This window comes from Alosa sapidissima, chromosome 21, assembly GCF_018492685.1.
Source record: "Alosa sapidissima isolate fAloSap1 chromosome 21, fAloSap1.pri, whole genome shotgun sequence".
Classification (NCBI taxonomy): Eukaryota; Metazoa; Chordata; class Actinopteri; order Clupeiformes; family Clupeidae; genus Alosa; species Alosa sapidissima.
This window is the reverse complement of record NC_055977.1, coordinates 20,920,520-20,946,768: the sequence shown is the minus strand read 5'-3', so window position 1 is coordinate 20,946,768 and position 26,249 is coordinate 20,920,520. Positions and strand designations below refer to the sequence as shown.

Below are 26,249 nucleotides of genomic sequence, written 5' to 3'. Positions count from 1 at the left end.
GGGCTGGGAAGGAAAGACAATAGGATTAGGCCTACTTGTTTTGAATAATCACCTGATGTATTAAAGGGCTAACCAAGAACACCAGAAAGACCAAATATAGTATTTGAGAACTGAGACTGTGACCATTAACATTTTTATTCCTCAAAATTCAATTCTAAATGTCTGATGCATAGCCGACAACCTCCTGTCACTGTTGGCCAGGCTACAGTGTGTATGTAGGCTAAAAACAATAGAGAACAGTCTTTTAAAAAAGGAATTACTCAGAATACGCAGTTTCAATATGATCTTTGGCAACCAACCATACCCCCCCCCCCCAAATCAATCATTGTAAACAAGACATGTGATGTTATGCCTCAGTGTTGCGTTTGCGCAGAAGGACCTCTGGGCGCAGTGGGAGCCATGTTTGTGTGGAATGTCCGCGTTGTTGGAAGTAGGCTAGTTTACTGGGATTATCACCAAAGTAAAGATAAGATTTCAAACGCTTTAATAACTAAGTCGTGTACTCTCGAAAATTCACCAAGGTAATACGACAACGACAAAACATACTAGATTTTATTTTGAGGCAAAGTTTGTATACGCACGTGATCGTCGTTAACCAATAGGGGACCCGCTGACGTTGCTGTGAAATATGTTCTTTGTTGTGGATTTCTCCGTAATACCTGAAAATGCTTTGAAATATACGGGTAATGGCTAATATGGAGATGGATGGAATATACCTCACAGTAACAAATGGATCTAAACTTGTGTGCTTTTTTTGTTAATGCGGCGTTCATCTGGCCTTTTTTTTTTCCTAATGAACTCTGCGCCAAGAATCCGATCCTAATCACATATCACATGACGCACCCTCCCCCACCCGATCCAATGAAGGGGGAAGAAGTCGGACATGTTTGGAGGAAATGTTGAATAAAGAAACGTGGCTGAAGACAAGAAGAAAAAAGGAAATGTCTAAAGTATGCGGATTTTTAGATGGACTTTTTTGGCTTGTTACTTTGACTTAATGTAATTTGGGATCTTTTTTTCTTGGCAAAGGGCACATGAACATATCACTTTTAATCTTATTTTAATAGTCTAGTTATATATTTCACGATATCATGTATAGTAGATTTAACGTTAAAAGCTGACCAAGCAATGTAGACGACGTTTTTATCGCTTAGAAATTTTAGTTGTGTTATTGAGTGTCATTGCAACAGACGTGTAACCTTGTTAGTGGGGGTGGGGTGAAGTAGTTGCATTAGATAAGCTAACAATGCAGTGTGGTAATCAGTTTAAAGTTGAGAATTCTCATGGTATCTTTCTTTTATAACATATTATATCTTGTGTTGTAGGCCTAGTGTTGATCATAACATATGTGTTTGAATTGGTAAGTGAGCCTAAGGGCACGAGCACCAAGTCTGTAATTTAGATCTTTGTTGTGTTTTTTTTAGATAAAATGGCGTCTTCGCACTCAATTTTGGAATTTACTGGCTTGACAAAGTGTTGCGAGTTGACATTGGTTCACGTGCTATTTGTGGCGTCCTTGGGGAAATGGGTCAGATATTGCTTTATTTTAGCAGAAAACACATGGATGCATTTTCCTGCCACTTTAGTTTGTAGTGTTTTTTCGTCAAGGAACATGGAACCAGGGAGGAAACTGGTTTTGGTTAAAAGTGCTGTGTCATTTCAATGGAGGACATTTTCTGTAGGCCTTGTAGAACCTGCCCTGTTCTAGGAAGCCGATGGACTGAACGGGTTATGTTAAAATAGTGAACCCGTTTGATTGAGTTTCGTGAGCACTTCTGAAATGCCAAATGGCAATTACCACGTGGATTAAAATGATAATGCCATGTGCAGCTTGTCTTGTTGTGAGACATAGGTTTCAGTTATTGGTAGTCTTTTCACGTAAGGTGTAAATGTCATTGAGTGAAAAGGTTACAGATTGCAACAGCATCACGTTTGATTTTGGGTTCAGAAGAAGCGTTTTATCGTGAAATAGTGCTTATCACAACCTTCCAAAATGGCGACGGCACATCGGGATAGTGAGGCGAGTCGACTGCGGGAAAGTAGAAAATAGCATGGTGTTTCGTGGTGTATGTGGCAGTAGTCTGATACTCGTGATGTAATCAACGGACCAATGGTGTGCCTTGACGTTGCGCTCAAAGCCCGCGCTTAGGTCTCAGACACCAATCGGGGTTATCTTTTAGTCCATGTTGGTGTAATGCAACTGGCGGAAAACTATTAGCCATTTGGATATTAAGACTAGAAAATCGGGGAGAGGGCAGTAGTATTCTGGAGGTTGTGCTTTAGTTACTGGTTTACAAACGCAGTGTTGTTGAGAATTCCTGGTAGGTAACAACTGAATGGAAATCGATGGCGGTGAACCTACGGGAGGATCTGGGTGTGGCTTATTTGATTGACGGTTGGGTAAACGTATAGACGTCAGGGAGGCGTGGCTTTCTTGGTGTGCTTAAGCCAATAGTGTTGCTAGATGTTTTATAAATAGTCGGGCGGATTCATTTTGTCGCCATTTCACTGAAGCTGTGTTGAGGAGGTCGGAAAGGAACTGGGAGGAAAGGCGAAACGGGAACCTGAGAGAAACGGGTATACTAAACAGAATCCGGATCCATCCTGATGGAGACGGCCTTAAACCCGCCCCTTGACAGGTACCAATCGGAACAATTGACAATAACTTTGCAATCTGACTGAGTATTGCTGTTCAGAACTTGTTAGTTACTTTGGATTTATTGATGCCGTTTGGCATATGACAACAGCGCTGATGCCGGGCGGATTAACTTGCACAAATTGTTGAACTCCGTAACTTGCAACTGTGGTTCTTAGCAGCCGAGCACAGGACACCGAGTTCATGGCAATGTTGGTCATTCCAATAGATTTGTATGCCAGTCAGGTTGGGTATATATATAAAATTAAATTATATTTTGAATTGGTTGTCCGCCTTTCCCCAACACGTCGTTGCGCCGACGCCATTTTCCCTAGCATTTGTTGCTAAGTCAACTGTAACACTTAAGATTAAGTTTGTGCACTTTCTGTGTGGATGTAACAGAGCTGTTTATGAAGTAGAATGCCGTATTGTTGGTTTGCTGGTAAGAGTTTAGCTGAGTCGTTAACGTTAGGTGATTGCTTTTGGATCGTTTAGTTAGCATTTGTAGCCTAGCGAATAACCCATTCTGTGTATAACGCTAGCCATAAGTTAACGTTACCTAACGTTAGCCGCCAACAGGAACGTTCATGTCAACTAACGAATCCTAAGGTTTGCTTAATGTCACGCTTGAACATACCAAACGTAATGGCGAAGTGGTGCATTTTGTGATCGAGCTCCCTAGTGTGATGACAAATGTAAAATCAGTGGGCGATGTCGATATGTCTTTAACGAATTGGATACATTGACGTCTTGGTCAGCCACATGAGACATTAACGTTATGTAGGTTAGTTGTAAAGATAACGTTACTCCGTTTGTCACAACAAAACCCAAAATATCTTGACCGGGCGAACCATATGTCTTGACTTTGATCTTAACTTTGATTGTCAGTAAACTTAACTCATGCATTAAGCATGCATTAAATTCTTCAAGACTGGTCCAGTGGTGGGATGGTTGTACTTCGGTTGCCTAGTAACCTGCATGTCTCATTGGAAGTTAAGCAAGCATGCCAATACCATTTCCCGCAAAATGCAGTTAACCAGTTGTGGAGGTAGTCTTTATCGACAGTATACAACTCGCTTTGTTTTTCTCTGTAGTAATGTAATGATTTTTTCTAGAGGCTCACAACTATTAAATATTAGCACATTTACTTATACCACACCAGACAAGCCAATGACATGATTTTCTGTACTAATGCCTTTTTTATTGACTATAATAAAATTATTGCAAAATATCAAATTGTTTCTAATTTTGTGTCATTTAAGACAAATTAAACCTGATTGAGTACTGGGATCGTTTTAACATGCAACAGTTTCCCAAACTATTGCAAGGAGACGTTTACAGGTACATGTTCACTAATGAGTCCTTTAATTGATTCTTGTAAAAATTGTTCACTAGCTTGAGCTGAAGGACGGCTCGGTTGTAATTTCCTTCTGGCTCAGTGTTGGTCACCATGTACCAGTGTGTGGGTACACTGTCATTAACAGGAAATACTGAACTTTGTTAAATCACATCAGAGATCAGAAATATTATTTTGGTGTCAAAAAGAACCTGACAACTTTGATGCTAATTGTGATGCAAGTGGACCTCGTGAGACGCCTGATACATTTGAGGAAGGAGTTCTTAGAATGGAAAATTCTAAAGAAGTTAGCCCCTTACTCAAACATTTTCAAGTGAGCAGTAGGCCTGTCCCTGAGACTGTTGTGATGTAAGCCCCCCCTAGCACAGTTGCATCATTGATACTGGTTCCATTAAGTCAGTTAACTGACACCACTGTCCTCTTTTTAATCCCCCCTACCCCCTCATTATAGTTGCACTGGATGAGAGCAATTTCTCAAAATCCAATGCTTGGAGTCGAGTCGAGACTAAAAAATAGAAAAACCTTTACAGATTTTTAGGACAATACCGTATTCATGAAATATTTCCTCCATACATTTAGAAACTGGTTGTTTTATTAGGCTTACTTGATACTGACAAGTCTAAAGGTAAGTCAACAGAACCAAGTAGTCCTTCACCATACTGTCATTGTAAGGGTCAAGAAGAGCATTTATGAAGGGTACAGGTAACAGCGTAACTTGTTGGTTTGTTCCACTCCAAGACCTTTTCAAGAAACAAGTAAATAGGATTTATTGTGGATTGTTGTTCAGCCACAAGCAGCAGGCCCATAATTGCATGCCTACTATGCTCACATTTGAATGTTGGTTTGCATCTAGCAGGGAAAGGTGCAATATGTATGAGAGAACAAAGTTTAACTTGGTAGCTGTATGCACAACAGGGTTCGGCTCGCACTGTGCTCAAAAGGAAAATTTGCCGGTCCGCTCCCCTTAATATTAGCCTTTGAAAGGTAGCATGTTTTTAATTTTTAATTGTTTTTAAAATATGTTTGAAATGCCAAGGCTTGTTAGTGTGGTCTGTGTACATAGACACAGTAGCCCACACACCACAGCCCACAATGTACGGCCTTGGATATCAGCTTAGCAGACTTTTATCACTGCACAATCCCTTACTGTGTTGTGTAGTGTAGGTTGCTGTTTGGAGGGGGTGTGTGACTTGGTTGCCATGGTTATGGTAGTCTGGCAGCCAATGAAATGGACCTGTTAGCTTGGTTGCCAGGCGACATAAGGGAATTGGGCAGTAAACTGCATGCAGGTGTTGTTTTTTAACTCCAGTTAACTTCATGTGTCCTCCCCATCCTCCAATAGGCAGGTGCTGTAGCATCAGTGCCTTGAGGGCTTCGGTAGAAAAAGCATGCAAAACATACCCAGTAAAGCTTGATATGTTCAATTTAAGTAAAGGGCTGTAATTCTTTTGATTTGAACTCCTTACGGATTTCGGCAAAGAGAAATCACCTATGAAAAGTGCATGTCCCTTAAATAGGCATTCTGTGAGTATGTATAGCTGAACAGCCAAATCAAAACCTAGCACCATTATTTTAGGCAACAAATTGGTGGTGCTCAGATCTTAACTCCTCAATGCAACCAGGACAGGACTTTAACACAACTCAAGCTAAAAGGGGGTCTAGTTATATGAAGCAGTCCAAGTGAGTCATTTATGACAGCCCTGGCAAATGTTAAGTGTGTTTGCCTTAAGGGTTAATCATATACCGGCTGGAGGTTGTGAAACAGCAGGAACCAAGCCTGTCTTTGATCAGCAGAATCCCTATATGAGTATAGGGATGTGTCATAGTATTGGACATAAAAAGTGGAACACATCAAGTCGAGCAGTGGTGTGACTCATCAGTGGTCCTTGTTGAAATAGTCGGAGGCTGTGAAATTGGTGTGATGATTTAGCAGCTAGTCAGTTCCCTCTCATCTTACTTCAGTTTCTGGGCTGAGTAGACATTCCATTGCCTTTTTTTCTTTTTCTTTCCCTTTTCTCCCTACACTCCTGCCATTAAATCTCTCACCCTCTCTCTGTTTTCCTTTCCCTCATCTCCTCCCAAAACCTCCACTCTTACTCTTCCTCCTTAATTCTAACTCTCCCTATCATCCTTTGCACCCTCTCATCCCTCTGCGTCTCCATCCTCACCGTCTCCCTCCGTCCATTCCAACAGCCTCTCTCTGGGCGGGGGCGACCTGGTCATGCAAGGCATCACCGCGGTGATGGAGCAGCAACAGTCGGGCGGAGGGGCAGGCAAGCGCATCCGCAAGCCATCGCTGCTCTTCGAGGGCTTTGAGGGTCCCCCACTGCTGCCCCACTCGGCCCCCAACTCCGGGCCTTCACAGCCGCCCGTGCGAGACCCCGCCCGCCAGTGCCGCATGACCAATCAGCTGCAGTTCCTCCAAAAGGTGGTGGTGAAGTACCTCTGGAGGCACCACTTTGCCTGGCCCTTCCACGAGCCGGTGGACGCCTCTAAACTCAACTTGCCTGTGAGTGCAACACCTCGTACTACAAGTTTCATTAAATATTTTTTTGTGAAGCCTTTGATAAAATGTCGTTCAAATCATTATACACATGCACACACAAACTACTCCAGAAGGGGGCAGTAGTGTGGTCAAGTTCAGATCACAAAATTGGTTATTCACTGTATTTTATTCCAGTAAGCTCACATGTATGTATGTTTTTGCCCTCCTGTGAGCCATTCAGTCGTTAATGATAATGGTTACCTATTTCCAACTGTTTGAGTCACAGAGCTGACCTCAGTTTCTGTGTACCTGTCCTCCCTCAGGACTACCATAAAATCATCAAGCAGCCCATGGACATGGGCACCATCAAGAGGCGTCTGGAGAACAACTACTACCGTGGCGCCAGCGAGTGCATGCAGGACTTCAACACCATGTTCACCAACTGCTACATCTACAACAAGGTACAGTAGATAGACTCATTCATACATGGACATCTTCAACTATATTGACCAATTAGGTGTGGGATATTTACATGCATTGGGAGTCTTATCATAAACTCAATGCATGATACAAACTTGGATGAAAGGTTTAGTTGGAGTTCACCATACATGGCAATGGGAAGTGTATGATGCTCTGCAGCGACCAACTCATGCACAGTGTTTGCGATGGTCACAATTCAGTTTGAACTGACCAATAACCAAAGTCCACAACTAGAGGGGGCTGCAACTCTGCCATGTTTTTACCTCCATAGGTTGAATTGGTACTTCAGCATAGTGCCATTGGAATTAAAATACTCTTTATGTATTGAGGTAGATGAGTAAACACAAAAAGTGTTCCTTTTTATATTATGAGAAAATGGCTCATAATGGTTCAAATAAGTAGTTTTAGCAAGGATATTCAGGGAATGTCATCCTATTTCTAATTGTGTTTATGTGTCTTGTGTCCAGCCTACAGATGACATTGTCCTGATGGCTCAGTCTCTGGAGAAGGCGTTCCTTCAGAAGGTGGCCCAGATGCCTCAGGACGAGGTGGAAATGGCCACCCCTGTGCCACGGGCCAAACCGGGCAAGGTGGGAAAAGGCCGGCGAAACACTGGTGAGCAGAAAGGACAGGGTGAAAAGATGTTGAGAACGACGAGGCAACTTTTTGAGCAGATGTCTCAGGGTAGTGTTCTTGAGCAATATTATTCAGACACTTCCCTATTCATATTGGGTAATACATTCTTTTCTCGAGAAATTTAATCATAAGTAGGCAAATTCTCAATCATCCAGTCCAAACACATGGAATTGGCCATGTGAATGCTTGTCAACAATGCTCAAAAAGTTGCCCCACGTTGTCATAACCATCTTCACCGTAGGTGTATAGGGAGGGGTAGTGTGTGTGTGTGTAGAGAAGTCTGTCATCAATCTGGTCACATGTGTAGAAGCTGATGTTGAACTAAGAATAGAGTTTCAGTTTTCATCATCTTTCCTCATCTTACTCTCTGCGTATTGCTCAATCCTTTTTCTCTCTGATCTCCATTCAGCTCCAGGCGGTGTGACCACGGCCCACCAGGTCCCGGCCATCTCTTCGGTCTCGCAGTCAGCATACTCGCCCCCGACGCCCGACACCCCTGACCCCATCTACGCGGTCCCCCCACAGACTCTGCTGGCCAAGAGTCTGCCCCCCATGCCGCCTGCTATGATGGCTGTCCCCCCAACACAGCCCACTACCAAGGTAAGAACCACTGACTTTCCATTGATGTCCGCAGAGATTGCACTTAGCTGCTATTGTGACCCCAACCAAAACACTAAGATGGATTGTTACTTTTAGCCTTAGTTACGGTTGGGAACTGACTCTAATTTATGTCAAAAATAATTTGCCTGTTTCCTATGTTTTATGATCTATGTTAAAACCTTTAGGTATAAACAAATATGTTAAACTGACCTCTTATCCTTTTCTCATCAGAAAAAGGGTGTAAAGAGGAAAGCGGACACCACCACCCCCACCACCATGGTCATGCCTCTCATGGGCGTTGGCAGCATGGGCCTGGGCATGGGCTTGGACAGTGGCAGCGACTCCCCTCTGACCCTCTCGTCCCTGGGCATGGGCATGGACTCGAAGCCCGGCCGGGGCATGCTGGGCATGGGGCGCGGCGGCGGCCTGGCGGGGAAGGCTCCGGCGAGGCGCGGAGGCAGCGGCCGGCCCATCAAGCCGCCCAAGAAGGACCTGCCGGACTCGCAGCAGCACCAGCCGTCACGGCGCGGCAAGCTGAGCCCCAGCCTCAAGCACTGCAACGGCATCCTGAAGGAGCTGCTCTCCAAGAAGCACGCCGCCTACGCCTGGCCCTTCTACAAGCCCGTGGACGCCTCCACACTGGGCCTCCACGACTACCATGACATCATCAAGCACCCCATGGACCTTAGCACCATTAAGGTGAGCCGAACTTTTTTACAAATCCTCCAGCAACATGCAGACGCATAGCTAACACATCAGTTAAATCTGTTGAAACAAGTTATACGGTGGTTAAAGTGCAGATGAATTGCTTAAAGCTATTTGTATTTGTAATATTATATTGTATCATTATATTCATAATATGTATATCCTTAATTAAATTCTATCAAAAGTCAGAGCCCTGCATACAAACATCCCTCCACACATATCTAGTAGCATAGCAGGTGTAGAGAATGTGGAAAGTGCCTTAACCACATTGATATCGGCTTTGCAATGGCAGAAGCGAAATGTCAAAAGCGGGTTTGTTGCCGAGAGGAAATGAACCAAGTGTTGACTTCTGCTCTCTCCCTCTCAGAGGAAGATGGATGGCCGGGAGTACCGAGAAGCACAGCAGTTTGCCGCCGACGTGCGGCTGATGTACTCCAACTGCTACAAGTACAACCCGCCCGACCATGACGTGGTGGCTATGGCCCGAAAGCTGCAGGTGTGTGTCAGTTTTGCCCCATACACACATACAAACAGAAACGGCAGATTTGCTTCAGTTTCGCACACAATTTTACTTCCCTTGCGTGTAACACAAACTGGAGGCATGTTTGTTGATTTGGCACACGTTGATTCACAGTTCTCAAACGTACACACAAACACAAATCAACACACACATTCAAGAAGGCATTAGATAAGCCTCACTGGTCCCCAACACGTACAACAAATGCACAACACGCTTCCACAAGAATGTACATAGCAGTCACCCATAGGTTATGTTCCAGTGCTGACTTTCACTCTAAAGCATCCTTTCACTTGCATGTTCCAGACCAGAGTTCAGACAACTACCCCAAGGGAAAACAGACTACAGTTACACTTTCACTTGCACTTTTACGGACAGATTGAAATACTCGATGCGTATATCAGTGTGTACTCATGTCGTCTCTTGTCCTTTTTCCCAGGATGTGTTTGAGTTCCGCTTCGCTAAGATGCCAGACGAGCCCCTGTCTCGCATGCCGCCACCATCCCTGGGCGGTGGTCTGGGCGGTCACTCGTCCTCCTCCTCATCTTCGTCGTCGTCGTCGTCGGAGAGCGACCCCAGCAGCGAGAGCGAAAGCAGCCCCAGCTCGGACAGCGAGGAGGAGCGTGCGCACCGCCTGGCTGAGCTGCAGGAACAGGTGTGTATGCAGGTAGACTCCACACCTACACACACGCACACACACACAGACCAATAAACACAAACACAATTCAGCCAGGCAATGTCAACTTGTCCCAGGATGTTAGCCTAGCAGTTTGGTTTGGGTTGTTGCTAGTAATTTCTTGATGCAGCATGCCAGTACAGTACAGTGAAGTGAAACTAAATAAGTCTCACATACAGGTATTATAGTATAATAACAGAACAGAGCACCACATGGCTTCATGATCTGACCTGACCTTTGACCTTTCCTTCACAGCTGAGGGCGGTGCACGAGCAGCTGGCGGCGCTCTCGCAGGGCCCCATCGTCAAGCCCAAGAAGAAGCGCGACAAGAAGGACAAGAAGAAGAAGAAGAAGCCGGAGAAGCACCGGAGCAGCCGCGCTCCCGCCCCCGTGTTGGACGTCGAGCCCGTGGTGCGGCCCGCCAAGGTGCCCAAGGTCGCCAAGACGCCCAAGACCAAGAGCAGCAAGGCGGCGCCCACCTCCACGCAGGGCAAGAAGGGGGCGACCAAGAAGAGCAACAAGAGCAAGTGAGTGGGCATGGTCACACATCTGACTTCTGTGGCTATCCCTAATCACCACAACCAGCTTCATTTAAAGCCAGATGATGTCTGATTATTGTAGTTGTTAATTGAGTTACTTAACCAAACTAACTGTCCTCTAATGTCAAGTAAAAGTCCCGGTTCAAGGATTCTGGCAATTAACAAATTTTATTGCAGTGAAAAACTATTTATATATATATATATATATATATATATATATATATATATATATATATATATATATATATATATATATATATATATATATATATAATGTAAATATCTATTTTTCTTTTACTAACAAAAGGTGGATAATACACATTGGCCAGACCAAAATACTGTATGTAGGCTCACTCAAGTGTAACCCACACACCTGCCCGCCCTGTTGTCCTTCCTTGTTAGTCTTAGTCCTGACTCTCTCTCTCTTCCATCCATCGTCCCCCTCTGCCAGGTCCTCCAAGAAGGCGATGCCCCCGCCCGTGCCGCTGCTGCCCCACTACGACTCGGACGAGGAGGAGGAGACCAGCCCCATGTCGTACGACGAGAAGCGGCAGCTGAGCCTGGACATCAACAAGCTGCCGGGCGAGAAGCTGGGCCGCGTGGTGCACATCATCCAGGCCCGCGAGCCCTCGCTGCGCGACACCAACCCCGAGGAGATCGAGATCGACTTCGAGACGCTCAAGCCGTCCACGCTGCGCGAGCTGGAGAGATACGTCATGACCTGCCTGCGCAAGAAACCGCGCAAACCCACCACAGGTGAGCTGCATTTTGTTGTCTTTGCTCTGGAGTAGCCTGAAACATGACACACACACACACGCACGCACACACACACACACACACACACTTTGGGGAGAGGTTTGAGATGTATGTGTCAGACACATTGGGCACATGTGCGAGATCTAATCCAGCAGGTTCTGAAACAGGACTCCTTTGCTAAGTATAAATTTGCAAGAGAGCTTCTCAACACACACACACACACACACACAAACAAACAAACACACACGCGCACGCTCTCCATATAAACCAGCTCCTGAACTGGGAGGATGTTCTACATTATTCATGTCATTGTTCTCTGCGTCAGTGTGGTAGCTGATAGTTGAGTATCTGAGTGCCGATTACATCATTTAAATATGGGTCAAATACAGATACAAAGTGTCACTAAGATGTAAAGCGCATCTGCTCCAGCATGTGTGAGTCACAAGTGTTTTGGGATTACTGTGTATTAATGGGATGGCCACCACACTATTATATTTTATAGTGTGGTGGATTATATTATTGGCGTATATTTCCCATTTTATAACTGCCACTTCCTCTCTTAGTCTGTGTACTGTGATGTGGTTCTCCCTGCGCCCTGTGTTGTGCCATGTGTGTGTGTGATCTTGCGCCATGTGGCGATCCCCATGTGCTGTGCTGGGTGTAACCCTGTGCTCTGTGCCAACCCTGCAGTGCTGAAGAAGAACGCAGCGGGCAAGTCCAAGGAGGAGCTGGCCCTGGAGAAGAAACGCGAGCTGGAGCGGAGGCTGCAGGACGTCAGTGGCCAGCTCAACTCCGGCAAGAAGCCAGTCAAAACCAAAGGTAAGACACACACACACACACACACACACACACACACACACACACACACACACTTGTGCAATTGAAAACCTCTTGAATGGTCTCTCATATCTGCATTGAACAACTAATACTGCTCTAGAAAAGATGAAATCTTTTTGAAATTCTGATTAAGGGACTATGCTAACTACAAGCTATGTGTCAACTTAGGAACTGCAGTCTTGTCGTCTTTTCTTTTGAGCCCCTCCATAATTTCCTTGTGTTGAACCGTTTCCCTCTCCTTGCAGCGGAGAAGCCCAGCACAGTAGAGCCACATGCTGTTGCCTCTCGCCTGAGTGCCAGCAGCTCCAGTTCAGACTCTTCCTCCTCCTCCTCTTCATCGTCGTCCTCCGACACCAGCGAGTCGGACTCGGGCTGAGCAGCACTGCCGGGCACGGGCCTGGCGCCCTCAGTCGCCCAGGCCAGCGTTGTAGGCAGACAAGACCAGCCTGGTGCCAGGATGTGTGTGTCTTTGGCACCAGGGGCAGAGAGAGAACTTTTCCTCCCGACCAGTGCATGGAATGCCCCACGAGATCACCGTAGAGATCGAGACGAGGGAGAGATCGGATGAGGAAGAGGAGAGGTCTCCTGCAGCAGAATGATGGGGCTGCTCCCCTCCTCCACAAAAGAGAGGGGGAGCGATGGAACAGGGGCATGCCAGAAAACGGACTCATTCTCTGGGGTGGCAACGCTGCCTAGATTGCCCCCCTTCTCTTTACCATGTAAATACATGTCAATATATATATATATATAATGTAAATATCTATTTTTCTTTTATAAAGAAGAATTTTAAGGAATCCCCAATTAGGGGAGAGAGAGAGTGAGTGGTCAGACTGTTTTTGTTTTGCTTTTATAGTTTTTTTTTTCCTTTTTAAAAGAGGCGTTGGATACGTTTGGTTTAGGTGGTAGTGAATGTGTCTTGGAACCTGTGCCGCTTTTTCAAACGCATACACACAAACCAGGATAGTGGTGTTTTGTAGCTTGATACATGGTTCTACATCAATATCTTTGCTTGCCTGACAGAACCCTGGCTCCCACTTTTTCCAGTCTTATATCTAAAAATCAATCCCAAGTTTATGCAGTGCATCTGCAACATTGTTATAGACATCTGCAATATTGTATGGACTTGCATCTGAATCCTTGTGTTGATGTAGTGGCACATGCAAAGTCATCCCATCAACTTCTGTAGATATTTTTCCTTTTGTTCTGTCAGTTTTTCATGTCTTCATCTCCCTACCCCAAGAACCACTCTGGAGGTTGGCTTAAGAGATAGCTTGGAGTATTTTCAGTTCATTGTTCCTAAGATCCAGACGTACTGCTTAAAAAGCAGAATTGTATATGAGGCTTTAATGTGATTTATTTTGTCTTACTGGGTTTGTTTATTTTAAGGTGTGCTTGTGTGTGTGTATGTCTGTATTTTCAGTTCTTATTTATTTGCCTGGAGACTTCCGATGCCTAATGCAGGTCTTTTAACAATTTAATGGATCCCTACCCTACACATGATTTCTTTTTTTTTTTTTTAACTCCTGTTGATTCGGGAGTGGTTTTAATTAATATTGTATCACTGCTGTTAGTACTACTGCACGGAACTGTACAGGTATATGAATTACAACACAACACAATACTTGTTTCAGATGTCTTGCGAAAAAAGAAAACATGTACATAATCAACCGTTGTACAGCTCCGGAGCATGTATGTAGCTATTGGTGAGACATGGTTTACCCTTTTTCTTATTCTGACTTCTGTGTTCTGTTGTTCTTCATGTGACTTATGGGGTTTTGCCTATTTTTTGCCCTGGGGTTTTCTAAAAAAAGAAACTGTTGTCAAGCTACAGGCATTGTCCCAACCCTTTCTGATGTAGGATCAACTGCTTCAGTATACCATCATTTACGTTTGGAAAATGAAATAAAAGCAATGACCATTCTTTTAAAAAATAAAATACTGTCTGTGTGTCCTTTTTTGGTGCCATCATCCAGACTTAGAACACAGAATTTCTTTGTAGGCTGACTACTTGCCTACTATGTGCAGATGCACTGAACACCATTAGAAACATGTAATCGTTACATACATCAGGATAAAAGGGACCAGCTTTTCTGTTCTGATGTCTCATTGAAATGTACTTGAGTCAGCTAACTGAACCCTTATGGAGCCAAATTATAGACAGTCAAATTCAAGTCACTGACTGCTGTCTACAAGGTGTCTTCTGGATCTGCACCCATCTTCTTGAACAGAATTAAACAGACTTTATGCACTTTCTGGGCCACTTCCTCAAAGGAACGCCGTCTGCCTACCCTGCACATGAGGTCCCCTCGGTCTCCAAACTTTTTTCATGTGGGGTTCCCTAGTGGTGAAACAAGCTTCCCAATGCTCTCAGAACATTCTATCTCTATCTTCAAGAATCTCTGAGACTCTTGTGTGACAAGTCCTGCCCCAAATCCTCCAACAACCTCCCCTAACAAACCCACTGCATTGTTCTTTACCTGTTCTTGTACTTCATCATTTTAAACAGATTTAGTACTTGGTGCTTACTCCAAGGTCTTCTACTGTCCTGAGGGCCTAAAGAGTGTCATTGCTCGAGTGTCAAGTTTCTTTGGCTAAAACAGTATGCAGAATGAGTAATGAGTAGTGATGTAGATGCTGATGGACCCTGATGTGTGAGTAGATTATGTACACACGACACCACATAGAAAAGCCTAGAACTTCCATGACTGATAATGTAATGTATTGCAATATCATCCCTGAGTTTTATTTGAAGACAAATAGGCCTTGAATCCATGACAGACATTGAATGCCAATGGCTGTCATGGAAAGATGGGTTGAGCAGCACTGAACAAGACAGGCCAGCAGAGCTTGTCTGACATGGAAGATCTGGGTGAATGGTTCAGTGGAATGTTCTTGGGGTGAATCAGTGAAACATTGAAGCCACAACATCCATTTGAAAAACAGAAAACTGGTTAAAGAAAATGTATCCAAGTCTAGAAATTAAGATAGATCAAGCCCCCAGTAAAAAAAAAAAAAACACAGTATATTCATCTGTTTTCTTTCAGGAGGTAGCTTACACTGTTGAAAGAGGGTGGGAGGTGAAAAGCTACAGTTTAGTGTTAACTTTGTTGAAAAGTTCAAATCAGTCGCAAACCTCAACGAAGTATCCAAGACTGTTTGTTGTGTTGTCACAATGAAGTTCACCAGTGTGTTTGATGTAAACCAGAGCCATACATAAAAGAGTCCAACTAAACAATAAGTGACATTTTGTTTCTCAGTGTCAAAGAGCTATACAATGAAATCCCCTGGGACAAGCAGCCACATCAAAGTGAAGGACTTTTTTTCTCCAGTACCAGCACTCTTCTCAGTGATCTAACTGATGGTAGAGGTTGTTTTTGGGCAAGCAGCAGCTCATATCCAGCCACTCCACACACCAACTGTAACTGAAGGCCCTTTTTGATTGTGTCATCTGACCATTTTGTCCCTCGTGTACTTGACTGACAGAGCTTGGCGAGCTGATCTTTGTTGAAAACTCTTGAAACTTTTTCCTCCAGCTGTTTTCTCTGTTTGAGAATCTTCCACTTCTCTCGCCTTTCCTTGGCGAGGGTCTGCTGTAGTCTTAATACCTTGTTCGCCAAGGCTTTCAGCTTTTCTTCACAGCTCATAACAGGACACGACGCATGAGGCAAACACACCCATTGTGTGGGGTTGTTGCTTGGCAGGTCCACGTTTATACTGTTAGGATTGCAATCTGGAATACCCTGTTCCGTGCCATCTGTTCAAAAAGGCCAAAGTGCAAGTGGAAGCACTGATTTATAAACATCTGTTGGATACCAAACACACATATGCATAACAACCAGAAATAAAATAACATGCATAAAGTTGACAACATGGATTATAAATGCAGAAATAAACACCAGCTAAAAAGATACAATACTCTCCTCTCAACCTTCTTGTTTCTCTATTAAACATTAGAAACATGTTATTCTTGTAAAATAAAATAACAATGGCTGTATACAGCTCTTGCTATTAGTCAACAACGCTTTGCAAGCAAGCCTGTCATAAACATATCATATATTACATATTTGTGGAAAATGAGTAGTTAACTAAAATGTTCACCCTTTTCCTATCTGAAATATGCTTCAACTCCACCTGTAGGAGTTGCAACCTTTTTTGTGCATCATTTTTTCTCTCCTAAATGTCAACACACACAAGTATCAAATTAAAGCTTTACTCTGCTTTTACTACTTGAACATTTGAATTCACAGTTTGTAGTAGAAAGTATAGTAAACATGTTTTAAAACAACATAATTACCATCAGCACTGGGCTCGCTTCTGTGTATCTCGGGCTGAGCTGTATCAAGGGAGTTACTACAATATGAGTGATCCTGACTAACTTTCTTTGTTGCACCATCAGACACCATCACGTCTTTCAGGGCAACTGAATTGGTAATGTGTCTGTTTGGAGGTCTTCTGGAACGAGAGGTCTTTGGTTTTGTGAAGACAAACTGAGTTGGAATAGCATTTGGCTTGAGCTTCCTGAGACCGTCAGCCCTGTGACTCTCATACTGGGTCTCGTCAAAATGGTCCTGCAAAGAAAAAGAAAAGAAAAAAAAAAAAATCACTTTTACATGGGTACCTTGAATGTGCACTGTGTGTCACTTTTGTTGAGCCAACACAGCCACAAGATGGAAGAATGCAGTAGGGTTCGGTGGCCATGCTCTGCAGAAATGCATCTGATCAGTTTCTAAGATGTATTATTTTGTAACAAAATGTTCGGCACCATCAAGAACGCTGCATCAAAGTTTCATCAACAGCACAGTAGCACTGTTTTAAATTCTTATGCACATGCCCCATTTTGAGTATTTTGCCCGACATTGTACATCATCTACTTAGGAGATCATTGATCCTACATACTTTGGCCTATAATCAAATGCCTGACCTCTTTGGAAAGCACTGTAGTTTCTTGGACAACAATCAGAAAAACTGTGTGATGTACTGACACAGAGTGACAGAGGCTAGAATATTATTTTCTCATTCTGCCAGATAACAAGCATCTCTGAACTGACCACCATTTCAGCCCTCTAGGTCACTTGGGATGACTTAGAAACACAGCTGAGCCCTAGCATCAGGTCTTGTGAAGCTGTGTGTAAAAGTAGATCCATATAGAATGAAAACTACTTACTTTAGACCATTATTTGCCAAGGTATGCTCATGCGTTTTGTAAAATGCCCTATGGAAACTCCCCATAGGACTTTTGGTTATCCAAAATGCATACTGACAATCAAATGCTTACTGCACATGAACCCCTTTGTGCATAATGCTGGTCTCAAATAAAAGGTAACACTTTTGAGGTTTCTTGTGGACTATTTAGATTGTATGTCAGGTGTTCTGATATAAACTGACTACACAAAATATGGAATAATTACAAAAAGTCTCTATTTTTGCATTTACTTTGTTGGTTCAATGAGTGTGTATAATATAGACTATACATCTGTACAACTAATATTGGATAATACAACATGAAGATTCAATTTCTATGGATTCTTGTGAATATTTCAGTACCCAATATGTTGCATCTACTTATTGTGCTGCAGCTTCACTTGCAGCCAGAGGTCAGGGTGGCACCAAAAGAGGAGGAGGGGGAGGGGGGCATTTTCGATCAAATTGAATTGAGACATAAGATTAATCTGAGAATGTATAGCACTATACAGATTGTACATTATTCCCGCCAGAAGGTTTGGCCCCTCAGATGTTTTAGGTAGGAAGGGAAAATAAGACAAAAAGATCACATCCAGTTGTCTTTAACAATGTGTAATAAGCGATATCTCTATGATATGACAAATTGATAACCTAGCATTACAAACCATCCTCAGCAAGGAATAAGCTGAAAACGAACATGGAAGTAGGGCATTTCAAGAGAGAAAGAGCAGTATATAACAGCAGTACATTATTTGTACTCGTACGTCAAATAACACTCTGACAACCAGACATGCACCCTGACATGCAGAAAATGATAATGACCATGACGGCCCACCACGAGGTCTCATTCCAACAAATCCGGCCCACTACCTAATTTGAGTTTGACACCCCTGGTTTAGAATGTTGGGGGGAGGTGGGTAAATGCAGTACTGGAACATGTGCTGCATTGATCACTGGCGCAGTGGGCCAGATTTGGTACCAACTAAAAAATGTGTTTAAAAAAAACAAAAACAAAAAAACTGAAGGCTCTTCGTTTGGACATGCCATCCAATGAAAACCGAGGTGCCGGCCTGACGGACAGGCTGGGAAATGGACAAGAAAGAGTTGATTCTTTCACACAAACCCACGGGTATTTGTGGGCGGTAGCAGGTACGCCATGCTGTTGAAGGTGCAAACAAATGGTGCATCGCAAATGAAAGCACAATTGTATAGCCGTCATGTGTGTTTACTTCTGGCTCCTTACTCCTTTTGGTAACTAACGGGCTATTTGACGTCTTTACAACATTAAACATATCATAGGTGCTTTTCTGACGTTAATCACTCCTATGATATTGCTATTGTCTATCCAAATTAAGGTCCCTGTTTTGAAGTTAACTGATGGTCAAATCTCCGTAAGCGTGCGTGAAATAATGACTTACTTCGAACAAGACAGTTGATATTTGATTTCCACTTTCGCCGACCGATTTTTACATCCGTATGCCGAAACATACTGCATTTTACTTATTAGGCCTACTAAACAAATATTAAACTAACAATCTTCTTCATACGGATTGCACTCATATACAGTAAAAGAAGGCCGGGTAACAAAATGTCGCCAGTAAGTCACATGGCAGTTCCTAGACCAATTATAGGACAAACCAGTTGAAACCGAGCTGGCCAGTCGAGAAGCGTTCCAGAGAAGCGTCTTCTATCCACAGCTCCAGAGCCGAGAGAGTAGCTATCTCAGAAAATTACTTCTATTGATTTTCTCCGAATGGCATTTAAACCATAAATGGCATTCAAAATGAAACGACCTTATTAATTCAATGTATAATTGGCAAGTAGAAGATAAAGGCATTGGGGATGGGGACTGAGAAGGCTAGGCCAAGTTCAAATCAAATTAACTTTGGTTAATACTTTTTTTTAAGCATGCCATGAACAACAAAACAAGGGGTACAACAATATTTTCCAAATGTGTTTTCTTTACAAAAGTCCATGATGGAAATGTACTTACCTCACACAACAAGGAAAAATTATTCGCCTTCCAGTTCTTCCTTCTGACCCTCTGCTCCCACAATTTCCTCCTAGTAGGTTCCCGAGGGAAATAATGCAGACGTTTACCACGTCCGGGCTGTACAGAGCAACCATAGGCTGCACAACACGGCATTTTCTTTCGAAAAGCACTTGTTGATAACGATAATGAAGATTGCTTGATTAATGTTGTGTCCAGAGCCTGGTCAGAGAATGCCTGGTTGTGTCTTAAAGATGGCGTACACAAAACACGTGACTACATTTGAACCAATCCCAACGACAGAATTGTCTGAACGTTCTAAACACAGTTGTCGGAAGTCTACGGCTCTGCACAGCTTGGTCTTTTGGCACCATCCAGTGGCCTTTGAAAGCATTTTCGCAGTTTCAGCAATACTGTCATGGCGGCGTACATACGACCACGTCTCATATCAAGGTTAGCTGTAGTCACAGGTGAGCAGAATGACATACGAGACACGACATTTTCAGTATACGTAATTTAGTTTTAGATAGATATTAGGGCCGATGATTTCTAAATAAGCGTATTTATTGGGAATGTAGTTTAAGAGAACCTATGGAGAGAACTTGCAGTGCACACATTTTGCACAGTGCCAGTTTCCTACATTTAAGAAGTACCAATTTGTAAATCCTGAAACATGACTCGAAAAAACAGAGCCACTTCTTCGCTGCCTCAGGTAGATAGAAAATCCTCTTTCGGTACGTGTTCGTCCACATCACTTTTCCATCCGCAATGTAGGTTCATGTTTCTATACGTCAATGCAGAGCGGGCCCTCATGACGGCACGGTATTGCAATGCAAAGCATTTCGTGTTAATTGAAGACCTTTTATTTTAATAGCAGCAAATTAAGAATAATTGCAGTAAAATGTTATATAGGCCAACAACGTAGTGTATACCATTTGTCCTGTGATTACATATGTCAGATTAATTCCCTTGTGCGCAGTCTAGAACCGTGTTAGTGGGTTCTCTGCTATGTTTGAGCCGTGTCTATAACCACCCTCAAATGAGTGCGTTTTGAGTCCTGTGCAGCAGCCATGAAGAGCCTTAGTAATGGTGGTGGACATTTTTAAAAATCCAATCCCTTGTGCCATCAGCCTTTGCAAGAAGTCCTGTGCAGATCACAACTTTATTAAAGATCCATCAGAGCGAGTGGAAGAATACATTATTACATTACATTACTGACGCATTTTTAGCCAAAGCGACTAACAACATGGTTAAGTTTTAAATAAGTTTAAGCATAAATAAGCATACGTTTTAAAGCAACACCAAAGAACTTTTCCTCTGTCAAACACACTATTTGTTTATCCAGCACCGGCTTTGCAAATAACAATGTCCACAGACAAGGTAGAATATGTTGCATAATTTTATGAAAGTACGATGTATTGCGACTTCAGATCCAAGTCAAATTTGTAGTTTCGTATGTCTCATTCCATACTGCCGATCTGGCAAACTTACATAGTGCGGTTATAGCCGATAGAGGGCCGCGAAGCAAATGCATAAGTGCCGTTCACCCTGTTACGAGTTGATGAACCACTGAAACGATTTTGGAAACATTATTTTAAGGTGCAAAAAACTCTTTGGTGTTGCTTTAATTCTCAACAATTTTAGGACAATTTAAAAAACGGTAGAGTACAGTAAGAATAAGTGCATCAGTGAGTGCTGTTTTTAACAGTTACGTGTCAGTTCAAGGCGGCTGGTAAGTGCTAGGATCGGCAAGACTTGTGGTGCTATGAGAGATGTTCTCTAAAGAGCTGGGTCTTAAGGAGTTTTTTTTGGAAATGGAGAGGGATGTCCCTGCCCTTGTAGGAACTGGCAGTGCGATACTCTGTTGTATACATGACTTATTTTTGCATTATTTTATTTTATTTTTCACATTTCATTTATATTATTTCACCAGGAGGGGGCAGTGGCATTGGGCGTGCAGTTTGTCAGCGCCTTGCTTCAGAGGGGGCCTCACTGGTGGTTGCAGACCGGAGCGTGGAATCGGCCAATCAGACCCTGGAAAACCTGTCTCGTGATCATAAAGGGCAGGAACACATGGTGGCAGAGGTGGATGTTGCTTTCCGCAGCAGTGTGGAGAACCTGCTGAACAGTATACAGGTGCCTGGCCATGCTTATTCCAGGTTTATCAGTAACACTGTAGTGGGAAGGACACACACATACACACACACAAAAGCACGTACACCAGGGTAACTTGTAATCTATTATCCTCTGTAACTTGTCCCATTTAGCGACGGTACTTCCAGCCCCCATCTGTATGTGTGAATGCTGCTGGCATTACACAGGATGAGTTCCTGTTGAAAATGGAGGAAGAGGACTTTGACAAAGTGATTCAGGTCAATCTTAAGGTAGAACCCCACCACCATCTTAAATGTACATGACATGGCTGTGAATTAAATGGTAGCGTTTTCATCAGTCCACCATTTTTATTGTCTTCCTCTTTCACAACTTTCCCCAGGGCACCTTTCTGATCACTCAAGCTTTCTCGAGGGCCATGGTAGCCGCAGGCGCTCCCAAAGGTTCCATTGTTACCGTGGGCAGCATCGTGGGGAAGGTGAGTCATCCTCGCTGAGGCTGCCTGTGTTAAAAGCACAAAAGCAAAGGCATCACACAGGACATTGCACCATAATGTAATGCGTGCTGCCACACTGCACTTCTTCTGGACTCAGTTCTGATCCTATTGCATTGTTAAATCCTATTAGATATTCATAGTGGGATGGTGACCAGTGTGAAGGTCAAGGCCTCAATTCTAATGCAGAGTTCTGTTTGGTGCCATCAGATGTTTAAAAGCAGATGTTTAATGCATGTGGCTTCCGCTGTGACAGGTGGGGAATGTGGGCCAGGCCAACTACTCGGCTTCCAAAGCCGGTGTCCAGGGGCTTACCAGAACAGCTGCTAAGGAGCTCAGCAGGTGAGAGCCATCAGGTGTTCTTTAGTGGAGCACCAGTCTGGGTATATTTTACCTCTTAGGTTATGCAGGAAACTGCTCTCCAGATTTTGAGAGTTGGTGGTTGCCTGGTTTTATCACAGAAAAAAATGTGGCGGTGTGTGGCGGTCACAGAGAAACAGATCAGCTTGAATTTAGTGTGAAGAAAATGTACCATGATTTGTGAGAATGAAATGAATAGTTCAATTTATTAAGATATAATTGATTAAAATGCATCACTATGTAAACTTAGTTCTGACTGAAGGTTCACACCAAGAATGATAACTATAACAATAACTGCAAAAAAAGTGTTGTTCCAGATCATATAAATGACGATGTCCACACATGAACTATAACGATAACGACGTGAAGAACGATATCATTGGGGATCACTTTCAGAGTGATTTTGAGAATGATAAAAAGTTGATCGCCAATTAGAATCCATCAAATTTAGCCATCACATTAAGCAACACGAGGAGAGACTTTCCTTGTCGTTTGGTCAGTGCGGATGCTTTCTTCGTTATAGTTATAGTTGTCTTTATAGTTATCGTTCCTGGTGTGAACGCCCCTTTACCCCCTGATTCTTCAATGGATGTTTGTCTCCCTTATCAGATTTGGCATCCGGTGTAACTGTGTTCTACCAGGGTTCATCACCACACCAATGACAGACAAGGTGCCAGAAAAAGTGATCAGCAGGGTGAGCACCAAAAGAAAAATATAACTCGAGAACTGAGGAAATAACTGTTAGGATGATCAATGATCTGTATGTTTAGTCTCTCATTTTCATAAGTGAGGAAATGTAATAGATAAAGATATTAGATAAAGGGAGGGATTACGGCATACTATGTCAATCATCCGTATCAGATGTTATCTGTGCCAAAAAAACTCCCTTTCCTCCCACAGCCTCACATTCACAATCATAGATTGCAACCATGTTTATGAATGTAACATGTAGACACATACAAAGTCTGTAACCATTTACCGGTACTTCATTTTTTAGTGTAGAGTGTTAAGTTGTTTCCTTGTTCCATTGTTCTTTGCAGATTACTTCTCTTGTGCCCTTGGGGAGGATGGGAGACCCTGCAGGTGACCACAAGCCTCAGCATCATAAACAATTCGCCTTATTCAGGGAGCGGCCATTGTGTAAACCAAAACAAGGCTATACAGGGTACATTGACTATATCATTAATGCATTCTCGCCACCTACTGGTGAATGCATAGAACACAACAATCCTATGGTTTGTGTACCCTGTAGCCTCGTTTTGGTTTACAATGGCCGCCGTCTGAATAAGGGGAATACAAATGCAGTACAACATAACGACATAAGAGCAATGGCTTGCTTGACACATGGTTTTCATTAAACAGTGTGTGCTGTATGTAGTGGATTAAGTACAGCGTAGTGGATTGTACCGACTTTCGTTATACGTATCATTACAAGTACAGGACACAATAACAATGTCAAACTGTTTACTTTAGTTTGTCTTATTTCTGTCTCTGTGTAGAGGTGGCTGATGTGTGTGCCTTCCTGGCTTCTGATGACAGTCTCTATATCACTGGAAGCTGTATAGAAGTCACAGGTAAATCTGATCTGATAATCCATCAATTGTATGATTCTCCATCCAAGAATTGTCCACCAGTATGTAGTACACAGATGTAGAATAGTAAATGTGTCTTCTAAAACAGTCAGGAAATCATAATTAACTAATCCCAGGCGAGAAACTCATTCATTTGTTCACAAATTGACTTCTTTTTTGCGCAGCTGTTCAGTTACTTTTTGTGTGGTAATAGCCATACACATTATTGATTAGCTGTGGCTTTTATTTCCACAGATGAATTTTGGTTGAAAGTAACGGTATACAGGAAAAATGTATTTTACCACCAAGTCTCTGTAGCCAAATTACAGTTTATATAAATATAATTATGTACATATTACTTAAAAAGGTGCATCTCTGGACCCTGATGTCAGGTGGAATGGCTTTCTCCCTCTTTTTGTTTCAGGAGGGCTTTTCATGGGCTGACTCAAGACCGCATATGGAGAATGACCGCCATTAGGCCTTACATTTTTCTTAAATATATATGTACATAATATGATTATACTATTTGTATTATAAAATACTATTTTTGTAATTTGCATGCATTAGCAAAATAAAACACTTAAATTATAATAAATTGTGTAATATGTAATAACCACTGTGCCAATGGATAAAATGCACCAGCCCCTCTTATATGCAGATATGGATTACTTTTTTACAGAGTAGCCTACTTACTGTAAGTGCTACAGGACAGACATACAGGGATATAAACACACACACCTATACACACACTCTCTCTCTCTCTCTCTGAGTTAAGTACTATTGCAACAAGAGACACTAATGTACAGGCTGTGAAAGTGCCTCAGCGTGTGGTTTAATGGGAAACCGAACAGAAAAAAAGGACTGTGAGCTCAGACACACACACACACACAAAATCTCAAACTGTGGAAACATGATCAAAAGCCAAAGCAAGGAATACTGCACAGCCACCAGAGAGAACAAAGGTGAAAGATGTCTGAGAATTCAGACCAGGTGAAGGCTGTGAGCTTTCTGTGGTGCACTGCGGCTATTGGGTGGAGTTTATTTCTGGTCATCTTGACTGATGAACCATGGAGGATAGTGAACGTATTATTTACTGACTGCAGTGAGAAAAAGGAGGTGAAATTTATTCAAAACACAAACCACAATTGTCCTGTGCAACATGCATCCAGCCCGTAGCAAAGGTTGTAACAAGGGGCATATTGAGGGGAGAATGAACAAAGAAGACAATCAGCTCTTTTTAAAAAGATGATATATTACAGAAACAGAATTTTTAAAAATTACTTACAAACATTATAAAATATTTTTTCTCTTGTCAGCACCATATTTTTATGAAACAGATGTCTGTTTTTCATTTGAAATCAAACAAACAAATAAAAAAAAAAATGCATCTTCTGCACGGCTCTCTAATGAAAACCACACGGACAACTTTTATTTACCCAGGTTATCTTTTCATCGGTCATCCCCCCAATCCCTTTAATATTACAAGAGAATCAAAGCACAAAATAAAAAAAATTAAACAATATTGTATTTCACCATTGCTTTAATTAATTATATTACAATGTTTGGTAATTGTCCTCCCCAATCCCACCCTCCCACGTGCCATCTCTTGCCCGCTGGGGTCCCACATCCATGCCATCCTGCACTCTTTGTTTCTCTTGCACACCTACACGGAACCTCAATGGCCCACAGTAGCCCAGCCAAACCTAGCCATGACAAAGCATAAGAATCAAACTCCACACAAAGTCCACAACTAGGATTGTCCTTGTGAACTGCGTGATTGTAAAGAGACTACGTCAGACAATTGTCAGCAACACGCCCTGTTAACATGCACAGACCATGAGTATTGCACAGATCAAGTCAGATTAGGTTTTAATGTATATATTTAATTGATTTATGACCCATCAAGTGAAAACTACAGGAAATAAATACAAACGAAATACCACAATTTTTCTTTCTTGAAAACGGCAAAGAGTTTGGTAGGATTTAGAGCACCCTGTTCTGTTCATTCCCTTTAACAATAAATACAATAGAATATCAGTATCTCTGTACAAATGATTTGTAATGCACAAAGTCCAGCCAAAGAAAAACAAAATCATTGTTGACATGAAAGGGCGGCATAATCAAATGAGTGTTCGTGCTGAACGCTGCCTCCTTTGGTAGTAGAAGTAGCACCTAGCAACACAGTTTTTGTTTGTGTGCTTTTTTGTTTTATTCACTGATACATAGAAAAAGACGAAGTACCAAAAAGAGCGCATACATACACATTTTACACCCCAGGCATACTTGATAGTCTAATACCAATTGCATCTGGCAAAGGGT

General features: G+C 42.7%; 3 protein-coding genes across 6 annotated transcripts; 2 read left to right on the top strand and 1 right to left on the bottom strand.

Annotated features, from left to right (window-relative positions):
• Positions 1 to 369: 369 nt before the first annotated feature.
• On the top strand, positions 370 to 14,159 carry brd2a (bromodomain containing 2a). Of its 2 annotated transcripts, none has more exons than XM_042076530.1 (12): positions 370 to 2,639; positions 6,186 to 6,501; positions 6,801 to 6,938; positions 7,425 to 7,572; positions 8,003 to 8,193; positions 8,425 to 8,892; positions 9,266 to 9,394; positions 9,855 to 10,070; positions 10,347 to 10,618; positions 11,082 to 11,386; positions 12,077 to 12,205; positions 12,469 to 14,159. In XM_042076530.1, exons 1-12 carry the CDS (start codon positions 2,608 to 2,610, stop codon positions 12,597 to 12,599), a joined length of 2,475 nt encoding a protein of 824 aa, XP_041932464.1. In that variant the 5' UTR covers positions 370 to 2,607; the 3' UTR covers positions 12,600 to 14,159. The 2 variants fall into 2 exon arrangements, with proteins under 2 accessions (XP_041932464.1, XP_041932463.1); XM_042076529.1 differs by having other exon boundaries at positions 9,855 to 10,082.
• Positions 14,160 to 14,944: 785 nt separating this feature from the next.
• LOC121695569 lies at positions 14,945 to 19,634 on the bottom strand. The gene is made up of 3 exons (XM_042076546.1): positions 19,398 to 19,634; positions 16,518 to 16,791; positions 14,945 to 15,977 (listed from the first exon to the last, which is right to left on the bottom strand). The coding sequence occupies exons 1-3, from the start codon at positions 19,548 to 19,550 to the stop codon at positions 15,526 to 15,528; spliced, it is 879 nt and encodes a 292-aa protein (XP_041932480.1). The 5' UTR covers positions 19,551 to 19,634; the 3' UTR covers positions 14,945 to 15,525.
• hsd17b8 (hydroxysteroid (17-beta) dehydrogenase 8) lies at positions 18,413 to 26,032 on the top strand. Of its 3 annotated transcripts, none has more exons than XM_042076543.1 (9): positions 18,413 to 18,553; positions 21,328 to 21,530; positions 21,662 to 21,778; positions 21,889 to 21,984; positions 22,256 to 22,341; positions 22,969 to 23,053; positions 23,400 to 23,442; positions 23,859 to 23,933; positions 24,355 to 26,032. In XM_042076543.1, the coding sequence occupies exons 1-9, from the start codon at positions 18,445 to 18,447 to the stop codon at positions 24,372 to 24,374; spliced, it is 834 nt and encodes a 277-aa protein (XP_041932477.1). In that variant the 5' UTR covers positions 18,413 to 18,444; the 3' UTR covers positions 24,375 to 26,032. The 3 variants fall into 3 exon arrangements, with proteins under 3 accessions (XP_041932477.1, XP_041932479.1, XP_041932478.1); XM_042076545.1 differs by lacking the exon at positions 18,413 to 18,553 and adding an exon at positions 19,749 to 19,864; XM_042076544.1 differs by lacking the exon at positions 18,413 to 18,553 and adding an exon at positions 19,932 to 20,128.
• The last annotated feature ends 217 nt before the right edge of the window (positions 26,033 to 26,249 follow it).

What these genes read in the sequence shown, in the direction of transcription:
- brd2a (XM_042076529.1), top strand. Translation starts at nt 2,608, where the DNA reads ATGGAGACGGCCTTAAACCCGCCCCTTGACAG. An exon ending in CCTCTAAACTCAACTTGCCT is followed by an intron (nt 6,502 to 6,800) that starts GTGAGTGCAACA and finishes GTCCTCCCTCAG; the next exon opens with GACTACCATAAAATCATCAA. An exon ending in CAACACAGCCCACTACCAAG is followed by an intron (nt 8,194 to 8,424) that starts GTAAGAACCACT and finishes TTTTCTCATCAG; the next exon opens with AAAAAGGGTGTAAAGAGGAA.
- hsd17b8 (XM_042076543.1), top strand. Translation starts at nt 18,445, where the DNA reads ATGCCATCCAATGAAAACCGAGGTGCCGGCCTGACGGACAGGCTGGGA. An exon ending in CAGAAAAAGTGATCAGCAGG is followed by an intron (nt 23,054 to 23,399) that starts GTGAGCACCAAA and finishes TGTTCTTTGCAG; the next exon opens with ATTACTTCTCTTGTGCCCTT. An exon ending in AAGCTGTATAGAAGTCACAG is followed by an intron (nt 23,934 to 24,354) that starts GTAAATCTGATC and finishes TTTTTGTTTCAG; the next exon opens with GAGGGCTTTTCATGGGCTGA.
- LOC121695569 (XM_042076546.1), bottom strand. Translation starts at nt 19,550, where the DNA reads ATGCCGTGTTGTGCAGCCTATGGTTGCTCTGTACAGCCCGGACGTGGT. An exon ending in ATTTTTCCTTGTTGTGTGAG is followed by an intron (nt 16,792 to 19,397) that starts GTAAGTACATTT and finishes TTTTCTTTGCAG; the next exon opens with GACCATTTTGACGAGACCCA. An exon ending in AAGCGAGCCCAGTGCTGATG is followed by an intron (nt 15,978 to 16,517) that starts GTAATTATGTTG and finishes CTTTTTGAACAG; the next exon opens with ATGGCACGGAACAGGGTATT.